General features: G+C 50.0%; 7 protein-coding genes across 7 annotated transcripts; 3 read left to right on the top strand and 4 right to left on the bottom strand.

The window, feature by feature from the left end:
* Positions 1-1,048: 1,048 nt before the first annotated feature.
* Positions 1,049-3,154, top strand: BC939DRAFT_502061 (uncharacterized protein; the record flags this gene model as incomplete). The annotated part of the gene is made up of 1 exon (XM_051560237.1): positions 1,049-3,154. The coding sequence occupies one exon, from the start codon at positions 1,049-1,051 to the stop codon at positions 3,152-3,154; it is 2,106 nt and encodes a 701-aa protein (XP_051413617.1).
* A 120-nt stretch (positions 3,155-3,274) lies between these two features.
* On the bottom strand, positions 3,275-6,046 carry BC939DRAFT_492009 (acyl-CoA dehydrogenase/oxidase C-terminal). Its single transcript, XM_051559512.1, has 3 exons — positions 5,740-6,046; positions 5,436-5,634; positions 3,275-5,307 (listed from the first exon to the last, which is right to left on the bottom strand). Exons 1-3 carry the CDS (start codon positions 5,835-5,837, stop codon positions 3,457-3,459), a joined length of 2,148 nt encoding a protein of 715 aa, XP_051413616.1. The 5' UTR covers positions 5,838-6,046; the 3' UTR covers positions 3,275-3,456.
* Positions 6,047-9,150: 3,104 nt separating this feature from the next.
* Positions 9,151-13,465, top strand: BC939DRAFT_486699 (kinase-like domain-containing protein). The gene is made up of 6 exons (XM_051559335.1): positions 9,151-9,384; positions 9,524-9,933; positions 10,723-10,819; positions 11,246-11,293; positions 11,484-12,135; positions 12,247-13,465. The coding sequence occupies exons 2-6, from the start codon at positions 9,599-9,601 to the stop codon at positions 13,221-13,223; spliced, it is 2,109 nt and encodes a 702-aa protein (XP_051413615.1). The 5' UTR covers positions 9,151-9,384; positions 9,524-9,598; the 3' UTR covers positions 13,224-13,465.
* Positions 13,466-14,536: 1,071 nt separating this feature from the next.
* On the bottom strand, positions 14,537-15,906 carry BC939DRAFT_502058 (secreted lipase; the record flags this gene model as incomplete). The annotated part of the gene is made up of 4 exons (XM_051560236.1): positions 14,537-14,640; positions 14,780-14,959; positions 15,124-15,254; positions 15,407-15,906. The coding sequence occupies 4 exons, from the start codon at positions 15,904-15,906 to the stop codon at positions 14,537-14,539; spliced, it is 915 nt and encodes a 304-aa protein (XP_051413614.1).
* A 3,690-nt stretch (positions 15,907-19,596) lies between these two features.
* BC939DRAFT_422611 (acyl-CoA dehydrogenase/oxidase) lies at positions 19,597-22,300 on the bottom strand. Its single transcript, XM_051553113.1, has 2 exons — positions 21,328-22,300; positions 19,597-21,096 (listed from the first exon to the last, which is right to left on the bottom strand). The coding sequence occupies exons 1-2, from the start codon at positions 22,050-22,052 to the stop codon at positions 19,713-19,715; spliced, it is 2,109 nt and encodes a 702-aa protein (XP_051413613.1). The 5' UTR covers positions 22,053-22,300; the 3' UTR covers positions 19,597-19,712.
* A 329-nt stretch (positions 22,301-22,629) lies between these two features.
* Positions 22,630-23,170, top strand: BC939DRAFT_120966 (uncharacterized protein). The gene has a single exon (XM_051549992.1). It carries the CDS (start codon positions 22,730-22,732, stop codon positions 23,045-23,047), a length of 318 nt encoding a protein of 105 aa, XP_051413612.1. The 5' UTR covers positions 22,630-22,729; the 3' UTR covers positions 23,048-23,170.
* Positions 23,171-23,292: 122 nt separating this feature from the next.
* On the bottom strand, positions 23,293-25,661 carry BC939DRAFT_447816 (Hsp90 protein-domain-containing protein; the record flags this gene model as incomplete). The annotated part of the gene is given in 3 exon segments (XM_051555155.1): positions 23,293-23,321; positions 23,334-25,360; positions 25,463-25,661. The coding sequence occupies 3 exon segments, from the start codon at positions 25,487-25,489 to the stop codon at positions 23,294-23,296; spliced, it is 2,082 nt and encodes a 693-aa protein (XP_051413611.1). The 5' UTR covers positions 25,490-25,661.
* Between the last annotated feature and the right edge of the window lie 33 nt (positions 25,662-25,694).

Raw genomic sequence — 25,694 nt, 5'->3', positions numbered from 1 at the left:
TGGCAGCCCGCTGTCTTAAGTAAAACGCGCAAGAGAAACATAACTCTTCTGATCCTAAACAATTCCCTCGTGAAGAGTATCATCCCAGCTTCCTTCACCGATCTTGGCCAATATCACCGGCACCGCCACTGCAGCCAGTACCAGATCTACAGCCAGCAGCGTAGTCGCCATACTGAAGCAGAGTTCAGTAAGCGTTGGGTTGTTCACCCATTTATAGGGAACGTAAGCTAGGTTTAGACCTTCGTGAGACAGGTTAGGTTTACCTTACTGATGAACTGTTGCAATAGTAAACGAGCTTAGTACGAAAGGAACCGTTTATTCGGATAATTGGTATTTGGGCCTGAAGCTATCATCTGTTGGATTTTGACTGAACGGCCTCAAAGTCAGAATCCATGCTAGAACGCGACGATCACCGCCCTTTTCCGATTTTTAGTTGAATACGAATCGACCCATCGGGTCCTGAATCATGCTACGTGGGGGGGGGAAGGGTGGCCTTGTAGAGTGGAAAGGCTTTATGAGGCTCCCATCGATGTTAATTTCAAATATTGGAAGAGATAAATCCCATTGTAGCAGACGACTTTTAAGCGTAAGTAACGGTGTACTGTGCGCTGACGTGCATCCATATCAAAGCGTGAGCTCAATTATTATACGATCGTCCTGGAGGTGTTCGTTGCTCCAGCGTTGTTGAACTTTGTCACGATTTTCCGTTACTGTTTCCCTATATCAGGGATCAGGGCTCCAATTGTTTTTTAGAGGGTCGACCTTGTGTCGGTGATGACAGTATTGGGTCTGGGGATAGACGATCACAGAACTATGATACGTGAGTCGAGAAGAGTACTTTCAAGTCTCCATTGCAAATTAGTCTATTAGGAAGTCAGAAATATTGACTCGACGATATCCTTTTTCTTGTGTTTGCAACAACTAGCAGTGGAATTTTAGTCTTGAGGCAGTGCATTCAAAAAAAAAAAAAAAAAACATATAAAAATCGCTCTTATACCACACCTTCTCCCCATCTTACTTCCAACCCAAGCACCGAGCCCCTGCATACATGCATCGACGACTCGTTTCATTTCCAGCAGAAGTCCTCGTGCTCATCAGCAAGGATCTCGAGCAGAGTGATCTGGCCAGTTGCGTCCTCGTCAGCAGGGCATGGAACGAGGCCTTCATTCCAGCACTCTCCCGCCATATCCGCGTTAGTCAATCTGGCTACCTTGCATTTACATCCCCAGAGACTCTTTGCCAAACAGCCAACAACGCAAGACATATTCATTCGATAGAGGCTTCACATCCTACGTTTGCTCGGCTGTTGCTCGAGGCTGTAGTGGCGGCTGCTGACCGTCCTGAGCCTTGGTTTCCGAACTTGAAATCCGTGTCGATCGCGTTCTGTCATGATATTCACCGCTCCCACAGATCTACAGTGCCTCAACCTCGATTCCTCTACGCAAGCGATTCGGAGGATCTGTCGGATGACGATGATGAGGACTCGTGCAAAGGAAATGACTGCGACAACGACGCGTCCGTGTCAGAAGATCCAGCCATGGGTATATACAGTGCTCTCTTCTCTCCCCGCAACCGCGTCCGTGACATTGCATACCTGACTCAGGATCCGTATGGTGTCATCCAATTACTCCGTCAATGCCCTGGTCTCTGTAAACTCAAGATCCAAGTCAGAGCGCTTGGCAATATGGGCGGACTCAATCATCTCCTCTGGCCAGGCATCCTTCCACAATCCTTGGTGCGGCTCGAGATCATTGTTCCCAATCACTGGAATGAAGAGTCATACGATAACTCGGAGGACGAAGACTATGACCCGAATCTGAACCCAGCACGCGATGTTGAGGAAGAGTATGAGGAAGAGGACGAAGAAGAGGACGACTCGAATGATGGTTCGGACGATGGTTACGATGAAGACGAGGTCGTGCGCTGGTACCACGCTAGACTGCAGAGGCCGGAGCTGCCAAACTTCTGGGGCTGGGGCAGTACGTTTCCTCGTTATTTTAACGACGTCCCGCGGCAGCCGCTTCTCAATCTACGGGAGCTTGTGATCACCAATGCGGAGGAGGTTCGGAGCCTGGTTTGGTTCTTCATTGAGGACCGTTGCCCTCATCTGCGGTCAATCCATCTGATTGAGCCCTCGGGCCACTTTTGCGAGTTTTTCGCTCATAGACACGAGCGAGTGGCTCGTGAATTGATGGAGCTTAGAATCGAACTCAAGGAGGACCCGGATTGCTTTAGTGAGGAGTACATGTGCTGCGTTCTGAATGGCGCCAGCTGGAGGACGATCGTGCTCAGAGGATTTTATCATTTTAATAGTACATGCATGGAAACGCTTCTAGAGAAGGCCGCGACTGTCGAGGTGTTGGATCTGGGCATCCATGCAGGAGCCCTGAGGAGCGAGGAGATTCAGCAGTTCCTCATGATCGCACCTCGGTTGAGAATCCTTTCAGGTGAAGGATTGTACTTCCTGGCCCGGTTTGCAGTCCAGCAGCCATGGGCGTGCGTCGAGACGCTCGAGATGTTCCGATGCCAGATCCTCTTGGAGGCACCACTGATCGATAGCTCGATCGAACCCATACGATTAGCGAATCCGGATGAGGCAGAACAGGAAGATGTTGCCGTCCCGAGCCCTGAGGAGCTGCAGCGACGAGTGATGGAGCAACTGGGACGGTGCTATCAGCTTCAGGAGCTGGACCTTTCGCATTGGACACCGGACAACTATGAGATCCGAGGCCCGTATGGACTGGTACGATCGACTCCTGGCATAATGGCGATGACGCATAACGACTATGTCTCTGTGAACGCGAACGTGCGGCTTCCTTGGACCATGAAGTGTCAGAGCCAATGCCTCAAGTTTACGTTCGAGACTGGGTTACAGGAGCTGGAAGGGTTGAAGAAGCTGCGCAAGGTGAATTTGACAGGATTGAGGCATCGGATCTCGGTGGATGAGCTCAAGTGGATGAGAGAGGCGTGGCCCCAGCTGGAGCAGTTTGAAGGGTTGATTTCTGACGGCGAGAAGAAGGACGATGATGATGAGGGAGGGGAGGATCGAGAGGATAGGAGAATACGTGAGGAAGGGATGCGACGCTGGTTGGAGGGAGGCGAGGCCGTTGAGGGCGATCGCACGTTCTGGAGAACATCGGGGCTTGAGACTTGAGGAGATATAAAATGGTAAATGATAAATGGTATTATGGTGCCAAGAGCCAGACATCCTGGGGGGGGAGAACAACTATCCATTCATTTTTAAAATCTATGCAGATCAAGGTCGGGATGCGGTGCTTTTAAATCGTATATTTCTATTTATTATGTTACAACTCCAATGTCTGTTGGGCAGACAAAAGGAAAGGGCGCTATGAACAATAGCTATTGCTCTATGAGTTTGTATATATCTTCTTTTTTTTCTCTCTCCTCCTTCTAAGCTTGATCGCGATGATTCCATCAAAGGACTTCTTTTTTTTTTTACTCGTCATCCTCCTCATCCTCCTCCAGAGGCTCATCGTCCTCGATATCGCGACGGAGAAGAGACTGGATCAAGGGCAGGTAAGGGTGGGGCTGACCAACGGGGTTCTGTCTCTTGACCTGGTCAAAGTACTTCTCGTACACGTTTCCGTCATAGACACCCAAGGGCGAGTTGATCATGTAATCCGAGTAGTTGAAGGCATCGATCAAGGGAATGTACTCCTGACGGACCTCACGGCAGTGGACGTTGACCTGAGCACGGACATAGTCCATCTGCGAAGGAGTGAAGTAGCGGTACTGCAAGAAGAATCCAGCGTTCTGCTCGATCGAGTACAGACCGTAGAGGAAGCAGACCTTGGTGAGGACGGCGCGAAGACCCTCGGGGGCGCTCTTGACAGCCTGGGCGAAGCGACGGAAGACATAGCCGAAAGAGTGGATCTTGGCGGCAGCGAGACGGGCCTGGGAACATTCCTCATAGGCGGCCTCGGGGCTCATGCCCTGCTTCAAGGACTCTGCAAAGTCATCACCGGCCTTCTTGACAACGTTGGCAGTAACAACACCCCAGGCCTGCTGGATGATGTCAAAGTTCAGGATCTCCTCATTGGTCTTGACGGCGCATCCCTGGGTGAGGAGGGTGTCGAGGTGGTTAAGGTAGTCAACTCCCTCGGGCTGGGCCTTGCCAGCGAGGGCCTCGCGGTAGCAGCTGACGAGGTAACGTCCGGACTGGAGGGTCAAGATGGTGTTGTCTCCCTCCCAGGTGCAGTGGACCGCAAAGTCGTTGTAGGTAGTGGCGAGACCGGTGTAGGCAGAGTAACCGTGACCACCAAGGGTCTGGCGACAGGCCTCGATGGCGTTCAAGGTCGACCAGGTGCAGAAGGCCTTGAGACCGGCCGAGGTGGCGTGGGTCTCCTTGAGGGTCTCAAGGGTGTCCTGGAGAGCAGCATCACCGGGCTGGGTCGACTCCAACTTGTCCATGAGATCATCGTACAGCTTCTGGGTCTCGACACCGGTGAAGTGGAAGGCATAGGCCATGGCCAAGATGGGCATGAGGCGGTACTGGTGGATGGCGTAATCGATCAGCTTGGTCTCCTGGACATCGTGGGGGTTGGACTGGAACTGGCGACGAACGGCAGCGTAACGACCGGCAATGGTAACAGCCTTCTTGGCAATGTTACCGGAATCGATGACCATGGCAACACGACCCTGGATCAAGGCACCGTAGGTCAGCTGGGCCATAGGGGGCTCCTTGACCTCACCGGCACGTGAGACCTTGGTGTGCTTCATCAGCATGTTGGTGCGGGGAATGCGGACATTGGTGAACTGAATCCAGCCGTTATCGATACCATCACGACCCATCTTCTTTCCGATATCTCCAATGTTGACGCCGGGCATGAGAGTGTAGGTGCGGGTGTCGCGGAGCTGGACGACGAAGGACTTTGTTCCGTAGCGCTTGCCGCGAACGTAGAGCTGGGCAAAGACGACGCAGTGGGTGGCGGTATGGGCAGCACCTCCGATCCACCACTTGGTAGCAGTGACAGTGGGGGTGTGGATGATGAACTGATCAGCAGCCTCGTCAAACGTGGCAGTGGTCTCGAGTCCAGCGACGTTGGAGCCGTGGCCCAATTCGGTCATGGCGAAGCATCCGACCATGCCGTTCAAGGCGAGGGCACCCTTGGAGACCCAGTGCGAGAACTGGGCCGAGGTAGCGGAACCACGGAGGGCACCGAAGAACAGACCGTAGTGGACACCGAAACGGGTCCAGAAGCCTGGATCGATCAAAGAGATGGTCTGCATACGCATGGTGAAGATGGGGACGGGCTCTGCAGAGACGTAGTGGACGATGGTACGGAACTATATGGTTTACACCAAAATTGGTCATTAGATCGTATACTTTTTTTTCCCTTCTTGATTGTCGCTTTTTGTAGTGCAATCAAAAGTGCGACAGCAGTGGTTTGAGACCAAGATCCTGAGAAACATACCTTCTCCATGGTGCGCACACGGATCTCGTCCTTGGTGACATCGTACATGTCGTACATGCGGAAGGTGGGATCGCGCTCCAGTTCCATCATGAACTTTTCTCTGATCTTGGTGTACTTTTCGCCGCCGTCGAGGAAGTAGGTGAGCGCCCTGACATCGAAGGTGGCCTTTTCTCTCTCCTCGGACATGGACTCGACAGGACTATATTGGATCGTAATCGCGTTGAGCAGGGCGAGGGTAACTGTTAGTGAGATATAGGAGGATGGAGTCAATTGCTGTGTACACACAAGAAGGAGGCTTCCTTACGTCTTCTTCCTGGGCTCCTCCTTGTTGGAGCAGGCGGCGACCTGCAAGTGGTTCTGGACAAAGGCCAGGCGTTGTGAAGCAGCAGCAGACTCGGACATGGTTGTGGTATGTGTTTGTGTTTGAAGTGTGCGGTCAGTAGCGGGTCAATTGAACGAGAAAGGTCGTCAGGGAAGGAAAGAGAGGGAAGGAGAAAAGAGGATGTGGGGATGAGAGGGATGGAGAAAGAGGAATGAGGACAAACGAAGAAGAAGAAGAAGACGAAGCGGGGCAAATTAGAGCAGAATGGGACTGAGGAAAAGAAGAGAGGAAAAGAGGGATCGGGAAGGAGGGGGAAATGCGCCGCCTATTTTATATGCTGCCCACAGGAACGCAGATCCAGATCAGGACATGTTGTTTCCCCTCCTCCTTCCGCACATGTACCCTTAGTGCCACAAACAAGGACCTTCTTCGACCAGGGCGACTCAATTGGATCGCATCACTCTTTTTTTACCTACAGTACACACGGCACAAATTTCAACAAGGTTCAGCAATGGGACTTTCATCTGCACATGGGGCTCGGTCGGCGAAAACGTAAACCTCACTCACTGTACTGGGAGGGCCTGAGTGGAGGGAGGAGCAGGTAAGGCAAAAATAAAATATAATAAAATAAAATAAAATAAAATAAAAAAAACTACCTTATTGCCATGACAAAGCACTGAAGCCGCTCTCCACTCCAAGGCGGATCATTCGCTTGTCCCTCAACCGTTCCTTAATACTCCTGGCTGTCTCTCGGTCTATTGCACTACAGCAGCAGTGCACTGCAGTCCCGCTGTAGCGGAGAGTGTCTGTGGGTCGATCAACCGATTGTCTGTGCCCTTGATCTGATTGTTGTGCATGTTGTTTTAGTGCCACGCTTTTGCTGGTGTCCTTTGTTTCCCCCTTTTGCCCTGTTTCGTGTGCGTGTTAGTTCGTGCCCAGCCGTAAAAGGATCTCGCTGGTGGTTGTTTTTTTACCACGAGTTGAGTTGCCAGATGTTAGATGTTAGAGTGACACTTTGAGAAACAACAAAAGACCCAAATTTCACGTGAAAATGACAGCACAGGATTCATTCTCCAGATCGCACTGTGGGTTCTGCCATAAGCCCATCCCACTCCCGTCCGAGAAGAGGCCCTGGTTGAACCTTCTTCTTGGTTCGCTGCAGAACCAGTGAACCAGTGTCGCCAATAGGGTTTCGTGGATCATGCGCCGTTTTTTTTGATGGATCTACCCCGCGATCGTCCCTATGGAGCTCCTCGACTCGCTCTCAGGGACACCGATCCAACCCTCGAGACAATCCCACGTGCTAGTCCTCTAACCTGGCTCCCTCCCTTGATCCGTTCCACGCTATTGCCTGCCCTGGCACATCGACTGCCCTCACACCCACCCGCATGGACTAGCGGATCACTGCCCAAAGTCCATCCGAGGCTCGGACAACATAAAAGGACGCATTGCCCTCTCCACCGAAAAATAGCTTTTTTGCTTGTCGAGGAGCGTTCTCAAGCACTCAGGCATACTGATGTACTGGAGCTGAGATGAGACCCGCTCCAGAAACTGGACGGTGATCAAATGTTCGATCTTACCCCGCATTTTGCCACCAATCTGCCATTGAAAAGACTCAGGGCGTCCAACTGCATCTCTTGCCGTACCAAGTCCATGTGCAGTAATACATTTCGCCAGCGTCGGTTTCTCTTTTTGTTGCAAAAGATGTTTCACATTCATGTTGCTCAACATCTCAGATGAACACAAACATCCACGGATCGTCTCAATTGAGGCAAGGCAGGTCTGCTCTGCTCTCCTTTGGCTGACACACCCTCACTCAGACTGATCGAAAAACGTGAATGCACCTGTTAGACCACCAGAGGCGAGAACCAAAATACCGAGACAGACGCCGGTCTTGAGAAGGAGTGGTTCTCTTGCCATAAGTGGCATTGGGGCCAGATCACTGATCCATTCATGTGGGATGGTAACGAGAACTATGCTATGCACAACTGACCCCAGGAGACGCAAGGTCTGGTCTTTGTTCACATCGACTAGATCCCCCTCTGATTATTTCCAGGCACTTCTTGACTCCACTGGAAATAAACAAGCCCTTGACACCAGATTTGAGAAGGGGAGGGAACCCAACAAGCTGACTGAATGACCGGTACCCTACCGGCTGGCTGATTCTCCTTCATTTCGTCTCTGGTGCAGTTTATCCCGTAGCACACAGCACATAGGCAGAGACATAATTGAGTAATCCCTTTGAAATGCATTTGTCATTCATGGTTGGTACTTGTTGACCCATGACAGCAAGATGATATTTTAGACATGAATGGACGATCTCATCGATCCTTGTCATGTTTGATCGATTGAATGTTGCTCATAAAAACGTGCATGACCCGTTTGAGCCATGTCAATAAGATAATCCATACGCAGGGCAAAATGACGACGACGTGGCAGAATAGTTTCACCAGCTTGAGGGTAGACTAGGGGCGTGGACTTTTACTGTAGATTTTTTTTTTTTTTCTATATCTCGATTAGCTTTGTGCTCTCCTTCCTTTGGTAGGAAGGCCTATGTACATAGTATGCTTTCTCATGAGTACTTCACGCACGCGCATGCGCACGCACATCATAGAATAATAATATGTGCACGGGGCAAGCGGCCATTTGTCTTCATTGCACATGAAAGAAAAAACGACCCTTTTCACTTTTTCAACTGCGATGGTGTGTGTTTGAAGGTGGGTGCTGAAATAACGACACGTCATTGGCCAATGGCTCCGACGACCTTGTATGGTGGCAAAGCCCATTCGTGCGGCATCCGTTTGCTGAGAAAAAAAGAAAAAAGGCACTGCAGAATTGTGAATTTCCCTGCCAGTAACTGGCTGGCTGCAAGCCCTCCTTTTAAGAAGGGACTAGGTGAGCAGAGTGAAGGAAGGGGGTGACCTGTGAGCAATTCTTTGAAAAAGGGCTGCAGCAGCAGCTTTCCTCGATCGTATGCTTGCTGCGGCATAAGTCATGGTACAGCAACGAGGGGGTGCTGTCGAGACAAACAAGGCTTTTTTCCGGAAGAATTAAACTCATCAAGATGACGGATGGACCGAGGTGCCTGGCCATGCCCATGTCCCTTGCTCCTTGTCCATGTTCCGCGTCCATGAATGGTATGGAGGAAGAAGCCAGGGCAGAAGAAAGAAAGGAAGTACAGTAAAGGGGTATGGGGACATGGGGACATGGGACATGATGATATAAGAGTCTTGGTCCGCTTTCCTGAGTTTCTTGGCACGTCCGTGTGTCTGCAAAGGAGCCCGCATTTTTATGGTTTCTTTGCATCATCATCATCATCATCGTTCGTCGTCGTCGGTCGGTAGCAGCCTGAAAGGGAAAAAACAAAATATATTTTTTAATATTTTTTTTTTTCCTCAATGCGCAGTGGTTATTATTTTTTTTCTACTCTCTCTCCCTCTCTCTTTCCCTTCCTTTCCTTGCTCTCCTTCCTCCCTCCCTCTCTTTCTCTCTCTTCTTTACAAATCAACCCCTGCTGCCAAAAACACACCTCGCCCCCATCACTTTCTCATTCCCATACCTCCACCCCTCCTCACCGCCTGGCTGTTCATTCGCTTCTGATTCGGGTCTGTTTCGCAATCCACTCGTGTAAGTGGCAGTTGACTTCCGTATTCTCTACGCCCTCCCCTCCCCTGCTCAGTCTACACCTGCCACCACCCCGTCTCAATGCGTCGTCCCTGGCCGCAACTAACTCTCCTCTTGCTCTCTTTGCCTTGATCCTCAATAGTCATTTCAAGCACAGTCTGTTCCTCTACCCCACTCTCTCGTCCCCCTTCCCTCTCAACACATATAAGCACACAAGATGGCTCCCTTGCTCGAGCAACTCAAGAACTTTATTCGCCACGGCAAGAGCGGAAAAGACATGAAGACTCGGGACTCTGGAGCATCCGTTCACTCGCCACAGCAGAGCTCCATCAAGTCCAGATCCCGTGGCGGGTCCAGAAACCCTTCACCGTCCAGGAATACGAACAATGCAGAGCGCCGTAGTGCCGAAACCCAGGACAATGTCAACTACAACACTGCCGCCTCCAATACAGAAGCTGCCTCGAGGATTGTCGCCGAAGAGAAGCAGCAAAAGAGCAAGATGCCAGTGTACCCTGGATTGGAGCGATACAAACTGATCGAGAAGATGGGCGAGTAAGTTCAAGTTTTTTTTCTCTGGTTTATTCCTTCCTTTTTACTTATTGGGTCTATTTGAGGTGAAGAAGAGGTTGGAAAAAATGGGTCTACTATCCTGAATATGTGAGGTTTTGGACAGAAAACGGACGTTTGTAACGGCAGACGAGAGTCCTTGATGGGATTGATCACTCATTGGGCAGTGCTGCGGTCATAGAGGGAGCGGCCAAACGGTCTTGTTTGTTTTCCTCTCCTTGTAGCGGAAAGGGGACAATGCAGCAATACAGCAATACAGCAATACAGCAGAAATCGATTGGCGGCCTGGATTATGCACCCCTTCTCCTTGTCTCCTTGCTTTGTAGCACCAAGAGCACAACAACAGGAACAAAGCGGTGGTGGTGTCCTTAATTGCTGATGACGATATGATATCATCGCTGCTCCATTTAATTTTGGGGAGTGCGAAACACCATAGACCAAAGGGGCAGGAAGAATGAAAGGGGATTATATGTGGACCTGAAAAGCAGGGGGGGGCCGCATCCAGACTAGTGAAACCATCGTCATCGCTACCCTTTAGCAGAAGGCCTACCCTGATGGAGGAGCATCCTTGTGGTCTGTATTCATGCGAACCCCATCTTGAACAAAACGGGTCAGCCTGTGCCCTTCTTGTTTTGTGTGGTCTACCTAGTCACTTTGGGGCTCGGGGTTTCAACCCAATCTACGCGGACGGGATCTTGTCTCCGAACACGCTAAATAACCACATACAGATAGGTAACTAACCTCTGCGTCAACTCGTCTTTACCTGCATAACAGCGGAGCGTTCAGTAATGTCTACAAGGCACATGATACTAAGATGGACCGCATGGTCGCCGTCAAGATCGTCCGCAAGTTCGAGCTCAATGCCCATCAGGTGCGTTTTTTTATTTCATACATGGAGAAGAGGAGGAGCGAAAGTACGGCCAGTGCATGTGGACTTGGACAAGAAACACGATCCTGTCAGACTAGACTGAAGCAGGAGCCACTGACTATGTAGTAGGCGAGGGCATTCGTGCTTTTCTGATGACGCAGCGCTTCCTCTTTCTGAAGACGTTGCTTTTGATTCGCACTTTGGTTTCTTTTTGCTCATACCGCCCACACCAGTGGAATGCAAATTAGACCCTGTGTGTGATTGCTCGTTTTCAGGAGGAGACAGAGACGAAACTTAGGGCTTGGACTCGTGGAAAACCGGGAACACGTTAATGGATAACAACCTGCTTTAAATCATTCATACTCACATTCTTGTAACCATGCCATGGATCGCCGCCGTCCTCTGCTATGCAACCATCTGCGTCTACAGAATAAGCATCTGCATCGCGACATGAAAAAGAAGCCTCGCGTCACAGAGGTCAGCATCAACCACATGGAATTGCTTTGGTCTATTTTTTTTTCCACTTTGCTGCTTGTTTCCTCCTTTCCTCTACCTCTTTCTGTACCATATCCATCCTGGTGAGGTCCATGACTTATTGACGCTCAACTTTTTTTTTTTTTTTTTTTTTTTTTTTTTTAAAAAAATTATAAAACTATATCATTAATAGCGCGCAAATATTCTCAAGGAGGTCCAGATTATGCGTCAGCTGAAGCACCCAGGAATCGTAGAGTTGTACGACTTCTCGGAATCGAACGAGCACTACTTCTTGGTCCTGGAGCTCGCTCCCGGAGGAGAACTGTTCCACCGCATCGTGAAGCTGACATACTTTTCGGAGGAGCTGACTCGCCATGTCATTGTCCAGGTCGCGCAGGCGGTCCGTTATCTTCACGAGGAAAAGGGTGTTATCCACCGCGACATCAAACCCGAAAACATCTTGTTTGAGCCCATTCCCATCAAACCTTCGCCTCTCGGATCCCGCCCCGATGAAGATGACAAGGAGGACGAGGGCATTTTCCAGCCCGGCATTGGAGGAGGAGGAATCGGTCGTGTCAAGATTGCTGACTTTGGTTTGTCCAAGGTCGTGTGGAACGAGCAGACCATGACGCCATGCGGAACTGTTGGCTACACTGCACCAGAGATTGTCAAAGATGAACGCTACTCAAAGTCGGTCGATATGTGGGCCATGGGCTGTGTCCTTTACACCCTCCTTTGCGGTTTCCCCCCATTCTACGATGAGAGCATTCAGGCTTTGACTGAGAAGGTCGCCCGGGGACAATATACCTTCCTGAGCCCTTGGTGGGACGAGATCTCTTCATCAGGTATGTTTTTTTTTCTTTCTTCTTTTTCCGTCCCCATGAGTCAAAGTCGTCGTTATCATGATATTGACCTATCAACGACATATTCTTCTATTATTATTATTTTTCATATAGTTAAGGATCTGATTACACATTTGCTCTGCGTCAACCCCAACGAGCGCTACACGATTGATCAGTTCTTGGCTCACCCATGGGTCAAGGCTGGTGAGGTGGTCGAAGCTGCAAGCAGTGATATTCCTGTTATTGCTGTGGAAGCCCCTGACGCCGTCGCTCCCGAGAACAAGTTGTTGACTAGTGTTGCTGCTATGACGCCCAACTATGGTGGGCCAAAGACTCCTTACAAGCGTAGAGCAGAGAACCCACTGTCGCCTGGTGTTGGTCTCAAGGAGGTCTTTGATGTCTCGAATGCTGTCCATCGCATGGAAGAAGAATCTCGTCGTCGCCATACACCGCAGGTCTCGGGTCTCCATCCAGTCGATGCTTTGAACACCACCACCCGTCAGCGCCAGGCCTTTATGTCTCAATTGAACGAGGAGGACGAGGAGGATGAGCAGTCGTCTTACTCTGATGGCACAGAATCAATGACGAGTGACGACGAGGCGATCATTTCTGGATTGAGCGATGTGCAGATCAATATCGAACAGGCTCAGGAAGACACCAACGTCAATAACACTGAGGAAGACCAGAAGGCGCAAGAGTTGAGAGTGTTGCTCCAGCAACAGCAACAGGAATACCAGAAGGCTCAGGAGGACATTGCGGCACGGAACCACCAAAAGTACCTGAAGCAGCAGCAACAAGCTGGACATTCGATACCCGCTCAGCACACTTTGCCTGCGGCGTCAGCGTCATCGAACACGCTGTCGGGTGCTGTGCGCAGCAACCAGGTCGGACCCTCCAAGAGTGGTAATACGATGAGCACATCGACCTCTGCATCGACAGTGGGGTCAACCTCGACCACATCGTCGTCGCGTCGTCGCCGTGCAGGATTTGAGTTGAACATGAATCAAGCCACCCTGTTGAACCGTCGGGCCAAGCAGCACCCAGCAGAGGCACCGGCTCTTAGTCAGGAGTCGCCTGTCATGGCTGTTTAAGGACGTGTTCTTGTTTCTGTTTTTTCTTTCTTTCTTTCTAGATGACTTACAGAAAAAAAAAAAAAGAGACGAAGCAAGAGACTTGAAGTTTTTATTGCTTTTTATTACCATTTTTCTTTTTTTTTTGTATCTTGATGTTCTTATTTCCTGTCCACACCGTGTACCAGTAATTGTGTTGCCAGCCTTGTAACTATTAGCCGTTTTTGCCTTGCAAAACAAACAAAAAACCGCCATTAAAGACCAAAAAAAATAAAAAAAAAAAAAATAGTACGTCTAGTGTATTTGGGGTCCTTGGTCAGTGATCATCCTGCTCCATGGGACTCCTCCCCATCGTGTGCTCCTCCTAGCCCGTGAGGGTGAGCGATGTCTGTGCCAGTGTGAGTGTGTGTGTCTGTGCCAGTATGTGTGTCTATGCTTGTGCTTTGGTTTCTCGCACGCTCATTGGTCAATCCTATCGCATCTCCTCTTGCTGCTTCGCCCATGCCCACAGCTGACTACCCAGAGGGGAGGCGCCTTATCGTCTAGAGAACGCTGATGAGGGGGATGGGGGATGGGGGGGGGGGGACCAGTGGACTCACACCACTGCATACCATAAAGCCGCCTTTGGAGGTTAAGGCTATGTATGTATGTATGTATGTATGGAAGGGCGATGCTCTTGGGATCCTTGTTCATGGTCTTGTTTGTCTATGAAAAACAGTGCTTGCTCTATGAGCGCTATTTTTTCTGTGTTTGCTGTATGTATGTGTGTGGGGCCCAATCAATGTCTTTGCCAATTGACATGGGGGCCAAGTGCCTTTGCTTCTTTGTCGCTTTGTGTCTGTTCTCTCTGCCTGCGCGTCGATATTTCTGGGATCGACTGCTTCTCTCTGCATTAAAAAAAGGCGTCGCGACCTAATAGTCCCTTTCGAGATGCAAAAGGAGGATCTGTAAAATATCCCTCTGCGGTGTTATAGGGGCTAGGGATCCTTTATTAGGCTAGTAACGTATGTCCAACCACAGGCCCGAGCTTCGACGTATATGTATTGACTTGGTACGCTGCAGCGGAACCACGAATATATGCCAAATGAAGGACTATTGGTTTTAATGCAATTTTTTTTATATTTATTTACTTGGGAATCGTAAGTGGACAACCATAATGGTAGAGTAGATCAGAGTAGACGACCGGCAAAATGAGAAGGAAATGAAGAACAGAAAGAGGGCGAGGGGGGGGGGTATTGGGTATGTTGTAAATACAGGTAATGTTCATCCTCCTACAAACTCCAATTTTCCAAAAAAAACTACCTATGGAAGGTCTCGTTTGGGGGGGCTTGAACTTAGGCAAAGGAGAGCAAGGACAGACAGCTTGCGCTCTTGGCGTTGACGGGGTCGAGCTGGTTCATGACCCAGCGCAAGACCACGAAGGAGTTGATGATGGTCACTATTGGGTGAAGAGGGGGCCCACGCGGAAAATAAGAAAAAAAAAAAAAAGCAATCCAATAGTCAACATCGGTGTCAGACGCGTGTTTGTTTGCATCTTTTTTTTTTTTTTTCCTTCCTCATGTTCGAAAAAGACTTACAGTGCTCGTTGATGGAGAGCATGCAAAGGTCCTGGAGAACCGTGTTGGTGGCTCCGTTCTGGAAGGCGGTCTTGTAAGGGGTAACGACCTCGTCGTACTTTGTCGCGATGTTGGAGTGGATCACACCCGGGATTGTGTCGCCGCCAGCGTTCAGCTTTGCGATGAAGGGCGAGGTATCGACTGAGAAAAAAAAAAAAAAAAAAAAAAAAAAAAGTGTTTGGATTATGTGAGCGACGACGAAACAGGAGACAAAAAAAAAAAAAAAAAACACGCGGTTTTTCAAAGAAAATAAAATTCGGCGGTTTATGAGCCCTTGGAATCTGAAGGGAAAAAGAATGGCTTACCCAAGTCATAGAAGGAAGGAGCGAAACTGTCAAAGATGGGCTCAGCAGGTGCAAAGATCTTCAAGGCTTGGGCGATGGTCGTGATTCCACTGAGGGTCGTGCCGTGATTAATGGGCGAGATACCAACCAGTCTATCGTTACAACGAGAAAAAAAAAAAAAAAAAAAAAAAAAAGAATAAAAAAATAAGGTTAACAAGGATCTTCAGGAACAAATTTACACAAAAATAAAAACCGCGCATTCCGCCCATCGTATTATTCAAACGGTGCCTCTCCCCTCGCTTACCTGTTGATTTTATTAGCACCACCCAGATACTTGGCCCAATACCTTCCCAAGATGCCTCCCTGCGAATGGCCCACATAATCCAGCTCCGTGGCATTCATCTTTTGCAGGACCTGTTCCCCGAACGTCGCGACCTCCTGGGCCGCGTCCGCCACCGGGGCGATCCCTCCGACGAAGGGGATGTTATCGTACCGACCATACGTCAACGCGAACACACAGTAGCCCTCCTTGATCAGATGGGGCGCAAAAGTCCACCATGAATCCATAGTCAGCAATGTCGCGTGGACGAGCAAGAGAGGACGTGGGTGCTTGGGCGTGAGTTTGCAGTTAAAGTTGTTGATCCCGGCAATGCTGCGCTTCTCGAAACTGTGTGTCGGCAACGTTGCGACAGCGACAGGAGAATGCCCAGCAGCGGGGATAGCCGCAGCTTTGACCATGGATGAGAGCGTGAACAGACCAGCTGTGGCTGCAGCAGTGAACAGGGCAGAGAACGAGAGCTTCATGATGTGTGAAATGTTATGTTATATACAGGGACTTGATGGGAAGGAGTACGACCGTTAGAAGGTTAAATTGAAGGAGTTGATTGACTATATACAACGTAGAGGAGAAGGGGAAGGAATTTCCCAGGCGCGCAAGGGTGCGGAAGGATAGGAGGGAGGGAGGGAAGGGGAAGGAGGAGGAATGGGTCAGGATGTCAGGTACCAGAATCGACAAGGAACAAAAAACAGAAAACGAGCGCGAGGGGATGGTGGTATTTAAACAGTTTTTTACACACCCTTGCCCTCTATGCTGGAGAGCATTTGAGTGTGCGAGGGGAACTGTGAAGGAGAGTGCATGTACTACACGGAGGATAAAACGTTGTGGAGGGGATGAGCAAAGCTGTAGTATGGAGGGAGAGGGAAATATACACAAGCAACTGTCTGGAGTGCCGAGGATAGAGGAGGATATTATGCAGAGTATTGAGTACAAGCACAAACGTTTACAAATATACAGAGGGAAATGGGCTGAGAGCGGCAGCCTGGTTCGCACCTTCACTTCCATTGGCGCATGATCGGGGAATGCAGAATGGCATGTAGACTGTAGATTGTATGCAGGAACCAAAACCAAGAGTTACCTTTGTGTCTGTGATCAACATTAACGAGCCAACTGAATTAAGCAGCGCATCAAATTCCGTCGGTGAAAATTCAGTAGCCCTGTTGAGAGACTAATGCAGAACACAGGGTATTTTATTGTATACATTAAAAGGGTCTCCTGAGGCCTAGAGAGATTTTGTACCACTCCTCGTAAAGGCCCAGCTCCATCGGAGATGATGGCGATAGAAACATGTCTGCTGCAGCTTGACTGATGACGAAGACAACAACAACTGTGAGCATGAGGACGAGAGAGTGAACGTGAAAGACGCGAGAGAAAAAAGGAAAGGAGAGAGCATAAGGGACCGGGTCGTACACGAGGGAGAGAGTATTCTCTACGACAAAGGAGTACATATCGTGAAAAATGTCAGCAGCACACGTAACAGGCAATTAGGAGCAGCGATATTGTGCACCTGTGGAGCAAGAGAGAGAAAAACCAGAAGTGTGGGATGAGCGGAGTAGGGGGAGAGAGGGATGCATGCATCTCGCGGGTATCTCGCTCGAGGTACCGTCCCCTCTTAGGTGATCCCCATGTCGGCTGCCTACACCCCACAATAATTCCTTCTGCGTGAACTCCTACTGCCCCCATCTTTATATTGATGCTAAGGAACCCCGTCGCGTTACATGACTTGAGTCCATCAAGCGTCTGTAGTTTTTCGACGCCATGACCCCCCGATATCATTAATTGCTAGACTATACCATAAACCTATTTCTCTGTCACGGCCGCAATAGTCTATCGTGAGTTTCATATGCCAATCCTCGTCGCCGATTTTTATGGCTCAATTGAGTAAATCAAATCAACGCAGAGGATGGCATGGGAAGAGGCATTGAGCCCAGATGATGCGTGTGTCAATAGCGTAGATAATTCTTTCCTGTCAAAACAAAAATCAAAAAAAACGGTGTATCCATCTATTAGTTCGTCGCCGCCAACGGAGTTCCCAAATGGTTATCACTGCCAATCTAGGCCTAAGTACTCCTCCTCCTCCCCGCTATACTTTTACCTCCATGCAACCAGTCTCACAGAAAAAAGTCTGCACATCAACGTCTCACTATGTTCACCATTCCAGAGATATCAAAGATCCTGTAAAGTGTTTCCCGAGAGACCGGAGTGGGAACGCCGAACTGCTGTATAGACTATTCACTCGTTTGCAGCCATGCATGTTTGTAAGCGATATAGTACAAGATGCATGTACAGGAACCATGGTACATCCTTCACTCGACCATTGTGGATCGTATCTAGGCGAAGGTACATGTAAATTCCTTTCCTTACGCCAGAGCATCTTACCCCCACATGGAATTGATGGCTTCGCCAAAAGCATCCATTTTTTTTTTTTCGCATGCGCGCGATAACTACGACGAAAGGAGACGAGATCCTGTGGATACCTGCAACCGCATGATCTCCATTTTGCGTCCATATCCATCCCGCTCCACATGCTCTTAAAACATCCCTCCACTGCTCTTGCATGTATCAAATCAGCTGTATACGCAGGATGATGCCGAAGGCGAGTTTTGTGTATACAAGTGTACAGCGCGTAGACAAATAATTTAACATCAGTTTATCTAAATTTCACGCGATTGTTTTTTCTTTGCTTGGGAACCACGGAACGATGGAAGGGTGTTTGACGTCGGGGGAAGGTCACAGGGCAGCGAGCGAACCTTTGAATTTATTGCGCTAAAAGATAAAAAAGATAATAACATCAAACAGCAAATATACGCTAGAAGAGTACGTGCATGGAACAACATTAGGCGACAACATTAAACAGCGACGGCCACCGCGCTGACCTTTTTTTTTTCAACATTTATTGTTCCCACACAATTGGGAACACCTCTTTGCTCTCTCGCTGCAGGAGATACGTAGGTGGAGCGCGTGCTTATGCGTGCTTAGCATATTTATGCGCCTCACGTTTACATGAATCCATGGCAACAATGATGTGGAGCGAGATGTGAGTAGTCTACTCAGAGGTCCCGCTTTTTCGTGACGATATTGACACGCGATAACCATGTCCGTAGTCACTGACATCGGTCGCATATTCATCATGTATTGCCCTTCCCCCCCCCCCCCCCATCGGATCATCCACCGAGCCGAACCCGGCGCTCGGGTGCAGGCACAGATACAGGTACGAGCACCATCGGACTCTCGTTCTCCTCCGTCTGTGGAGAAAATCCCCATGCGTGTCCGTCATTTCTCTTTTTGTACTACCAGTGGAGAGGATAACTCTTGGTGGGGGCAAAGGTTTCACTGCATGAATAACATATTTCATGCACTCGACCCTTTCCAGGCTCCTTTGAAATATGTACTCCCACCCCACCCCCACCCCCTACATCTGGCCTCCCCTCCCCCACCTCCCCCCAACTGGAGAAAAAGAATGGATGGGGGCGAAGGATTTCAGGACGCGTGTGATGGAAACATTGGAGTGTTTCTGAAAAGCCGATTTGTCTGTTAATTTGCCTGCATGCAATGGCCTGCATGCAAATGCCACAGCCAACGCGGGATGGCCCCAACTTTGAAGAGAGGAGAGAGAGAGAGGAAGGGGGAGGGTGTTTACAAATCTAACCGCACTTTAGATACGACTGCTGCAGCACGCGTCGCGTCGCGTCGACTATATGAACCCTAGAAGAAATGCATTTGGGGCGCCCTTCATGCAAGTTTTATTGAATGTCCGATGGAACTAGTCAAAAACTATCTCGTCGCTGTCTTTGCAATATTACGGAGACCGAGTCTTCCTTGGATCTACACTATATAAACAGAGATACCTTTTAACAGCTAAGCTAACCATTTTCACGTGTAATACGCTGTGGTGCCATCGATCCCTCCCTCCCCTTCCTCCTCTCCCCTTTCCCCTATCTTCTTAATGTTCGTGCCACTGACGGCGCTGCGCGTTTGGACGCATGTTCATCTGATAATAAGGGTCAAAGCGCCTAGGCAATATAGTAAGACGTAAATAATGATAACCAGCAGTCCTAGGCCCTGCGATCGATCGAGTCCGCAGTCAAAAACGCGTAGACAACTGCTTTTTCCAAAAAAAAAAAAAAAAAAAAAAAAAAAAAAAAAAGCACGTTCATGGTGGTATGTTTTTGAAGTTCTATTGCTAGTCTATGCGCTGTATTTGTCTATGATCGGATTATTTTTTACAAAAGAAAAGAAAAGAAAAGAAAAAGGCGTTTTTTTTTTTTTTTCTTTACAGACGCGCCTGGATAGTCTTGCCCTGCTTTCCAAGAGGGTTCGTGAAGGGCTTGATGTACTTCTCATAACCATCAACAACCTCTGTCTGGTTGATCGGTTCCCTCGTTGCCATCTCCGTGTAGGCCTCATACACCTTTCCGTCAAAGCGACCCAATGCACTGTTGAGGTAGTAATCTGGGAACGCAAACGCATCGACCAAACCAACCGCATTGGGACGGATCTTGTGCTCCATCACATCCATGATCGCCTTACCCATCATCGACACCTGCTTGGCATCGATATAGCCCGAGGTCAAGAACTCGCCAGGCTGCTTGTGGATCTGATGGAGTGCAAACAGATCCGACAGATCTGTGAGGGCCTCCTTCGCAGTGGGCGAGAGAGCAAGGGCGGCAACACCCTCGGGCTGGGGCATATCGCCACGGATACCGAGGATGAAGTTCTGGACGAGGATCAACTGGCAATGAGCAACCGAGGCGTTATAGATATCGACCAACATAGAGTTCCATGAGCGCTTCTCAACATCAAGGCCGTGGACGACCTCAGCAATCATGTGGGCGGCGCGGTGACCGTATGCGGCCAGCTGGATCTCGGGATTATGGAACTGAGCAGGGCTAGTGGCGGGGCATTTGAGGTTGGGGTTGTCGAGGTAGGTGTTGAGGTAGGCGAGCGTGGGGTTGGTGATCGAGCTAGCGTTGAACTTGCCCGAGGCGCGCTTGGCGATGAGGTCACGGAAGGACTTGAACAGGTAGCGACCAGTCTGCTGTGTGATCATGTAGTTGTCGCCCTCCCAGGTGACGTTGGGAGCATAGTCCTGCAACAGCAGAGGAAGACCTGAGAAGGACGAGAAACCGTGACCACCGCAGGCACGTCTGCACTCCTCGATCGAAGCCGCGGCCATGGTTGTGGTGAGCGACTTGAGTCCTGAGCTGGAGGCGTGGACATCGGCCAAGAGCGAGAAGTTGCCAGAGGCCATGTTCTTGATGTTCAGGTAGTAAAGACGCATCATCTCCTTGCTGGTGAAGTGGCAGGCGTATGCGGCGGCGATGATGGGGAAGAGGCGGTATTGCTGCATCGAGTAGTCGAGGACAGGGGTCTCGATCACCTGCTTGCCCATCTTCTTTGGCGAATCCTTGTCAACGAACTGGCGACGGATCGCCGAGTAGCGGGTGGCAATCGTCACGGCCCTGGCGAGTCCGATGCGGGCATATCCGACCAAGGAGGCGCGAATGAGAACCATGGTACCGTACGACAGCTTTGAGTTGGGGGGCTTGACGTACTCGCCCGAGCCGGGCTTGATGCTCGAATACTTAGCCAAGAGCGAGATGCGAGGGACACGGTAGTGATCGAACCACATGCAGCCGTTATCGGTAGTGTTGTAACTGTATCATAAAAAAATGGCAGTACATGGTTAGTTTATGAGAGACATGATCCGATGAAAGGGGCTATGCACCAATCTGCGGGTTGGGGGAACTGAAATGGCTGGTAGATTTCATCATTGCGGATGTCAATAACAACGCAAAAATAGAGAGCCACGTGCTTCTTTCCCCTGCATCGTAAAATAAATTGTTCCCGCCCTTGTTGACCGAGCCGTTTGTCCTAAAAAAACTTACCCAAACTTGGGACCAATATCTCCAGCCATGACACCGGGGAGCAAGGTATGGTCCTCCATGGAGCGAATGGGGACGCAGAAAGCGTGAGGGCCGAAGTCCTTGCCAGCAGTGATCAAGCGAGCCATGACGACGGCATGGTTGGCAGCCTTGCCAAGTCCTCCGATCCACCACTTGCTCGCAGTCAGGTAAGGAGTGTGGATCTCAAACTCGTCCGTCTCGGGGATGTAGGTTGCTGTGGTCTCGATGCCCTGGACGTTGGATCCGTGTCCGATCTCGGTCTGGGCATAGCAGCCAATGATTTCGTATCTAAGAGCGGGCTTCAAGAACTTCTCCTGCTGCTCCTCTGTGCCCTGGGAGACGAGCGTGGGCATGAACATACCACGGTGCAGACCAAATGGACCGGGCTCGTCAATGAGAATATCGGCCTGCTGGAATTCTTCTGGGGTCCATCCTTGCTCCTGTGACAGCTTGACGAGCGCGTAGTCCTTCCTCAGGGCACCGGCAAAGCGCTCGGTGCGGCCGAGGAAGTAGCGGTCCGACTTGTCGAAGGCGGGCTCGTTCTCGATCAGGGTCAGCATCTTTTCCTGACGCTGGAGGTATTCCTCACCATAGAGGTAGTTGGACAGATCGTGGACGGAGAAGGTGGTCTTTGCGCGCTCCTGGGCGAGGAGATCGCTGCCCTGGGGCTCTGAGGGGGCCAAGTCGGGGAAGCGAAGGGCAGACATTAGATATAGTTGTATGTGTGAGTGGGGGAGAGAGAGTGTGTGTGTGAGAGAGATGTGTGGGTTATGTGAAGGTCAGATCAGAAATAGAGGGGGGGGGGAGTGTGATGATGTAACAGGTACGGGCTAAGAAACAGGAAGGTCTGACAAGACGGTAACACAGACAATTGATTCCTTTAAATGAACAAAAGAAAAGCGATGGAATGAAGAGATGTCAATGGCGGGAATGAGGGATGAGGAAGAAGTAGAAAAAAAAAAAAGAAGAGGAGGAGGAGAGGGTAGGGTGGGTTCCCTTTTATCAATTGGTGGAGCAGCCAATGCTCCCCCGGAGACCTCGGTGGGGAGAGAGAGATCGATGGGCTTCCTTCCTCCGCCGAGAGAGGCACCGACGACGAGCAAATAGACAGCGTTTCCGAGGCCGGATTGCCGTAGGCTGTTCCTGGCCCCTGATTCGCTGCACTGCTCCTGTGCTCCTCCCATATGAAGATGGACCCAACCTTCTGCAGTGCGATCACCCGCCGGACTGAATTTATCCACCTCGACTGGAAGGCAATACAGTACATGTGCAGCTACGGATCGATCGGATATCGCTCCCCTCCGTAAATGCGCCTCCCTATCCAGGGAGACTCACTCCTACAGTGATCCTCCTGCTGTGCCCTTAATTGCAATCGATCCGAGGGATGCTTAGTCTAGTTGCCTGCCTGCATCTACCCCACTTTGCTTATTTAGTCCTTTGTCAGGCCACGGACCAGGCAACAAAATACCCTTCCGGCCCCATCGTTCATTGGGTCACTCAGTCGCACGTTAAAAGTGTGGGGTTCCGTATTCCCCGCGAACAAGAACATGGTTTCTTCTTTCTCAAACAAATGTTTCCGTCTTTATTCTACATAGTGTTGTCTTGTTCTGATTCACGCTGCGCTGTTAGACCTTTTTTTTTTTTTTTTTTTTTTTTTTGGTGGCAAAATCACCTTCCAGTCCTTTTAGTGGCAAAGACATAGGGAGACTTGAACCCGAATAGAAAAATACAAGCCCACCCTTATTGTGAATCCATCGAAAGATTCTCTCGTTTCTTTTTGTCACATTGTATGCTTGCATTTATTTTGTTCTTCGAAAGGGATTGTGCTATTGCTAATTACAGAGTATGAGGGGAGGACATTGTTTTTTTGCGGGCAATGAAGATGTGTTGAAAAAAAAAAAAAAGAAAGATCTGTATGTCCGGAGAAAAGCAAAGTTGTTCACGGTCTTTAATCGACCTCCTCCATCTCAGAGGGCTCGGCGTGGCTGTCCTCAGACTCGAGGGCAGGCATGTCCGAGGTCGAGGTCTCCTCATCATCCTCGTCAATGGCCAAGCCCAGCTTGATCATGCGGTTGATGCGGTCGGCAAACACATCCGTCTTCTCGATACTGAAGCCAGAAACAATCAAAGCAACATCGTACATCAACAACGTCAAGTCCTTGACCGTCTTGTCGTTCTTGTCCGCATCGACCTTAGCCTTGAGCGTCTTGATGATGGGGTTCTTGGGATTCAATTCGAGTGACTTCTTTGAGGCCATGTACGATGACATGGAAGAGTCACGCAAGGCCTGTGCTTTCATGATACGCTCCATGTTCGAGGACCAGCCAAAGGCACCGGTGACGAGGACGCAGGGCGATTCGGAAATACGGTTCGAGATCAGAACCTTCTCGACCTTGTCGCCAAGGATCTCCTTGATCTGTGTGCAGAGACCCTCGTACGACTTCTCCTCGGCCTCACGAGCAGCCTTCTCCTGATCGTCCTCCTCGAGCTCGAGTCCCTCCTTAGTGACAGAGACCAGCTTCTTGCCGTCGTACTCCTTGAGCTGAGCGATAGCGTACTCGTCAATGGGGTCGACCATAAAGAGGACCTCGAAGCCCTTCTTCTTCAAGACCTCGATGAAGGGCGAGTTCTCGACAGCCGTGAGGGACTCGCCGGTGATGTAGTAGATGTTCTTCTGCTTCTCGGGCATGCGTGTGATGTAGTCCTTGAGCGAAGTCATCTCATCCCTCGCCTTTGTAGAATGATAGCGGAGCAAGTCAGCCAACTTGGCACGGTTCTGGGCATCCTCGTGGACACCCAACTTGATGTTCTTAGAAAAGGCTTCATAGAACTTAGTGAACTGCTCCTTGTCTTCAGCAATCTCGGCAAACATCTCGAGGCACTTCTTGACCAGGTTCTTGCGGATAACCTTGAGAATCTTGTTCTGCTGGAGCATCTCGCGTGAGATGTTCAGAGGAAGATCCTCAGAATCCACGATACCCTTGATGAAATTGAGCCATTCAGGGATGAGGTCCTCGCAGTCGTCCATAATGAAGACGCGGCGGACGTACAACTTGATGTTGTTGCGCTTCTTCTTGGTCTCAAACATGTCGAAGGGAGCGCGGCTGGGGACAAAGAGGATGGCGCGGAATTCGAGCTGACCCTCAATGGCAAAGTGCTTGACGGCCATATGGTCGGCCCAGTCGTTGGTCAAGGACTTGTAGAAGGTTGCATACTCCTCGTTGGTGATGTCCTCGGGGTTGCGGGTCCAGAGGGGCTTGGTCTTGTTAAGCTCCTCATTCTCGATCTTCTTTTCCTTGATGGTCTTCTTCTTCTTTTCCTTCTTCTCGTCCTCGTCCTCGATCTCCTCGATCTTGGCGTCGCCCTCCTTGACCTCCTCCTCGTCGTCCTCGACCTCCTTCTCGGTCTCCTTCTCGACAGCGAGCTGGATGGGGTAGCCAATGAACTCGGAGTGCTTCTTAATGATCTCCTTGATCTTCTTCTCCTCGAGGTACTCGAGCTGGTCCTCCTTCATGAAAAGGCGCATCTCAGTACCACGACCCAGAGGAGGGTTGACGGTATCGCGGGTGATAGTGAAGGAACCACCGGCGGCAGACTCCCAGATGTATTGCTCGTCATCGTTATGCTTTGAGATGACTTGGACCTTCTCAGCAACCAAGTAGGCAGAGTAGAAACCGACACCGAACTGACCAATCATGGAGATATCGGCACCACTGCTGAGAGCCTCCATGAAAGCCTTGGTACCGGACTTGGCGATGGTACCAAGATTGTTGACGAGATCAGCCTTGGTCATACCGATACCGGTATCGCGGATCGAGAGGATCTTGTTCTCCTTGTCGGGGGTGATACGGATGTAGAGCTCCTTCTCTGAGTCGAGTTTGGAGGGATCGGTCAAGGCCTCGTAACGGATCTTGTCGAGGGCATCGGAAGCATTGGAGACCAGCTCACGCAAAAAGACCTCCTTGTTCGAGTAGAAGGTGTTGATGATCAAGCTCATCAACTGCGAGATCTCAGCCTAATAGACATTTTTTTTTTACAATATACGCAGCGGTCAGAATGTGCAGTTCAGGCAATGAGGTGTGAGCCTTTTATTACAACGTGGTTTGAAATTACTTACCTGGAAAGAGAAGGTTTCGGTCGACATGATGTGCTGCGGTGTGTGTGATACGGAGGTGTGGATTATGAGATTGCGATCTTCTTGAGAGTGGGGGCGAAGGTTGAAGAGTGGGCGAGAGAAGAGAGAGAGAGAGTGGTGGTGGGAATGAGGGGAGTGGTTCGGTGGAGAGAAAGAGAGATAATTCCTTCATCCCCGGGGGGGCAAGGGCGATATTTATGCGACGCATGAGAGT

This window comes from Gamsiella multidivaricata (assembly GCF_025024155.1).
Source record: "Gamsiella multidivaricata strain RSA 2152 chromosome Unknown BC939scaffold_23, whole genome shotgun sequence".
NCBI classification, from domain to species: domain Eukaryota; kingdom Fungi; phylum Mortierellomycota; class Mortierellomycetes; order Mortierellales; family Mortierellaceae; genus Gamsiella; species Gamsiella multidivaricata.
Note: the sequence above shows the minus strand (reverse complement) of the source record. Positions and strands in the feature narration are given on the sequence as shown.

Excerpts from the sequence above, each read along its gene's own strand:
- BC939DRAFT_492009 (XM_051559512.1), bottom strand. The coding sequence starts at position 5,837 with ATGTCCGAGTCTGCTGCTGCTTCACAACGCCTGGCCTTTGTCCAGAAC. Across the intron at positions 5,635-5,739 it reads GAGGAGCCCAGGAAGAAGAC|TCCTGTCGAGTCCATGTCCG; the intron begins GTAAGGAAGCCT and ends GATCCAATATAG. Across the intron at positions 5,308-5,435 it reads GTGTGCGCACCATGGAGAAG|TTCCGTACCATCGTCCACTA; the intron begins GTATGTTTCTCA and ends TAAACCATATAG.
- BC939DRAFT_486699 (XM_051559335.1), top strand. The coding sequence starts at position 9,599 with ATGGCTCCCTTGCTCGAGCAACTCAAGAACTTTATTCGCCACGGCAAG. Across the intron at positions 11,294-11,483 it reads AGAAGCCTCGCGTCACAGAG|CGCGCAAATATTCTCAAGGA; the intron begins GTCAGCATCAAC and ends TATCATTAATAG. Across the intron at positions 12,136-12,246 it reads GGACGAGATCTCTTCATCAG|TTAAGGATCTGATTACACAT; the intron begins GTATGTTTTTTT and ends TTTTTCATATAG.
- BC939DRAFT_422611 (XM_051553113.1), bottom strand. The coding sequence starts at position 22,052 with ATGTCTGCCCTTCGCTTCCCCGACTTGGCCCCCTCAGAGCCCCAGGGC. Across the intron at positions 21,097-21,327 it reads GATATTGGTCCCAAGTTTGG|TTACAACACTACCGATAACG; the intron begins GTAAGTTTTTTT and ends TTTATGATACAG.
- BC939DRAFT_120966 (XM_051549992.1), top strand. The coding sequence starts at position 22,730 with ATGCTTAGTCTAGTTGCCTGCCTGCATCTACCCCACTTTGCTTATTTA.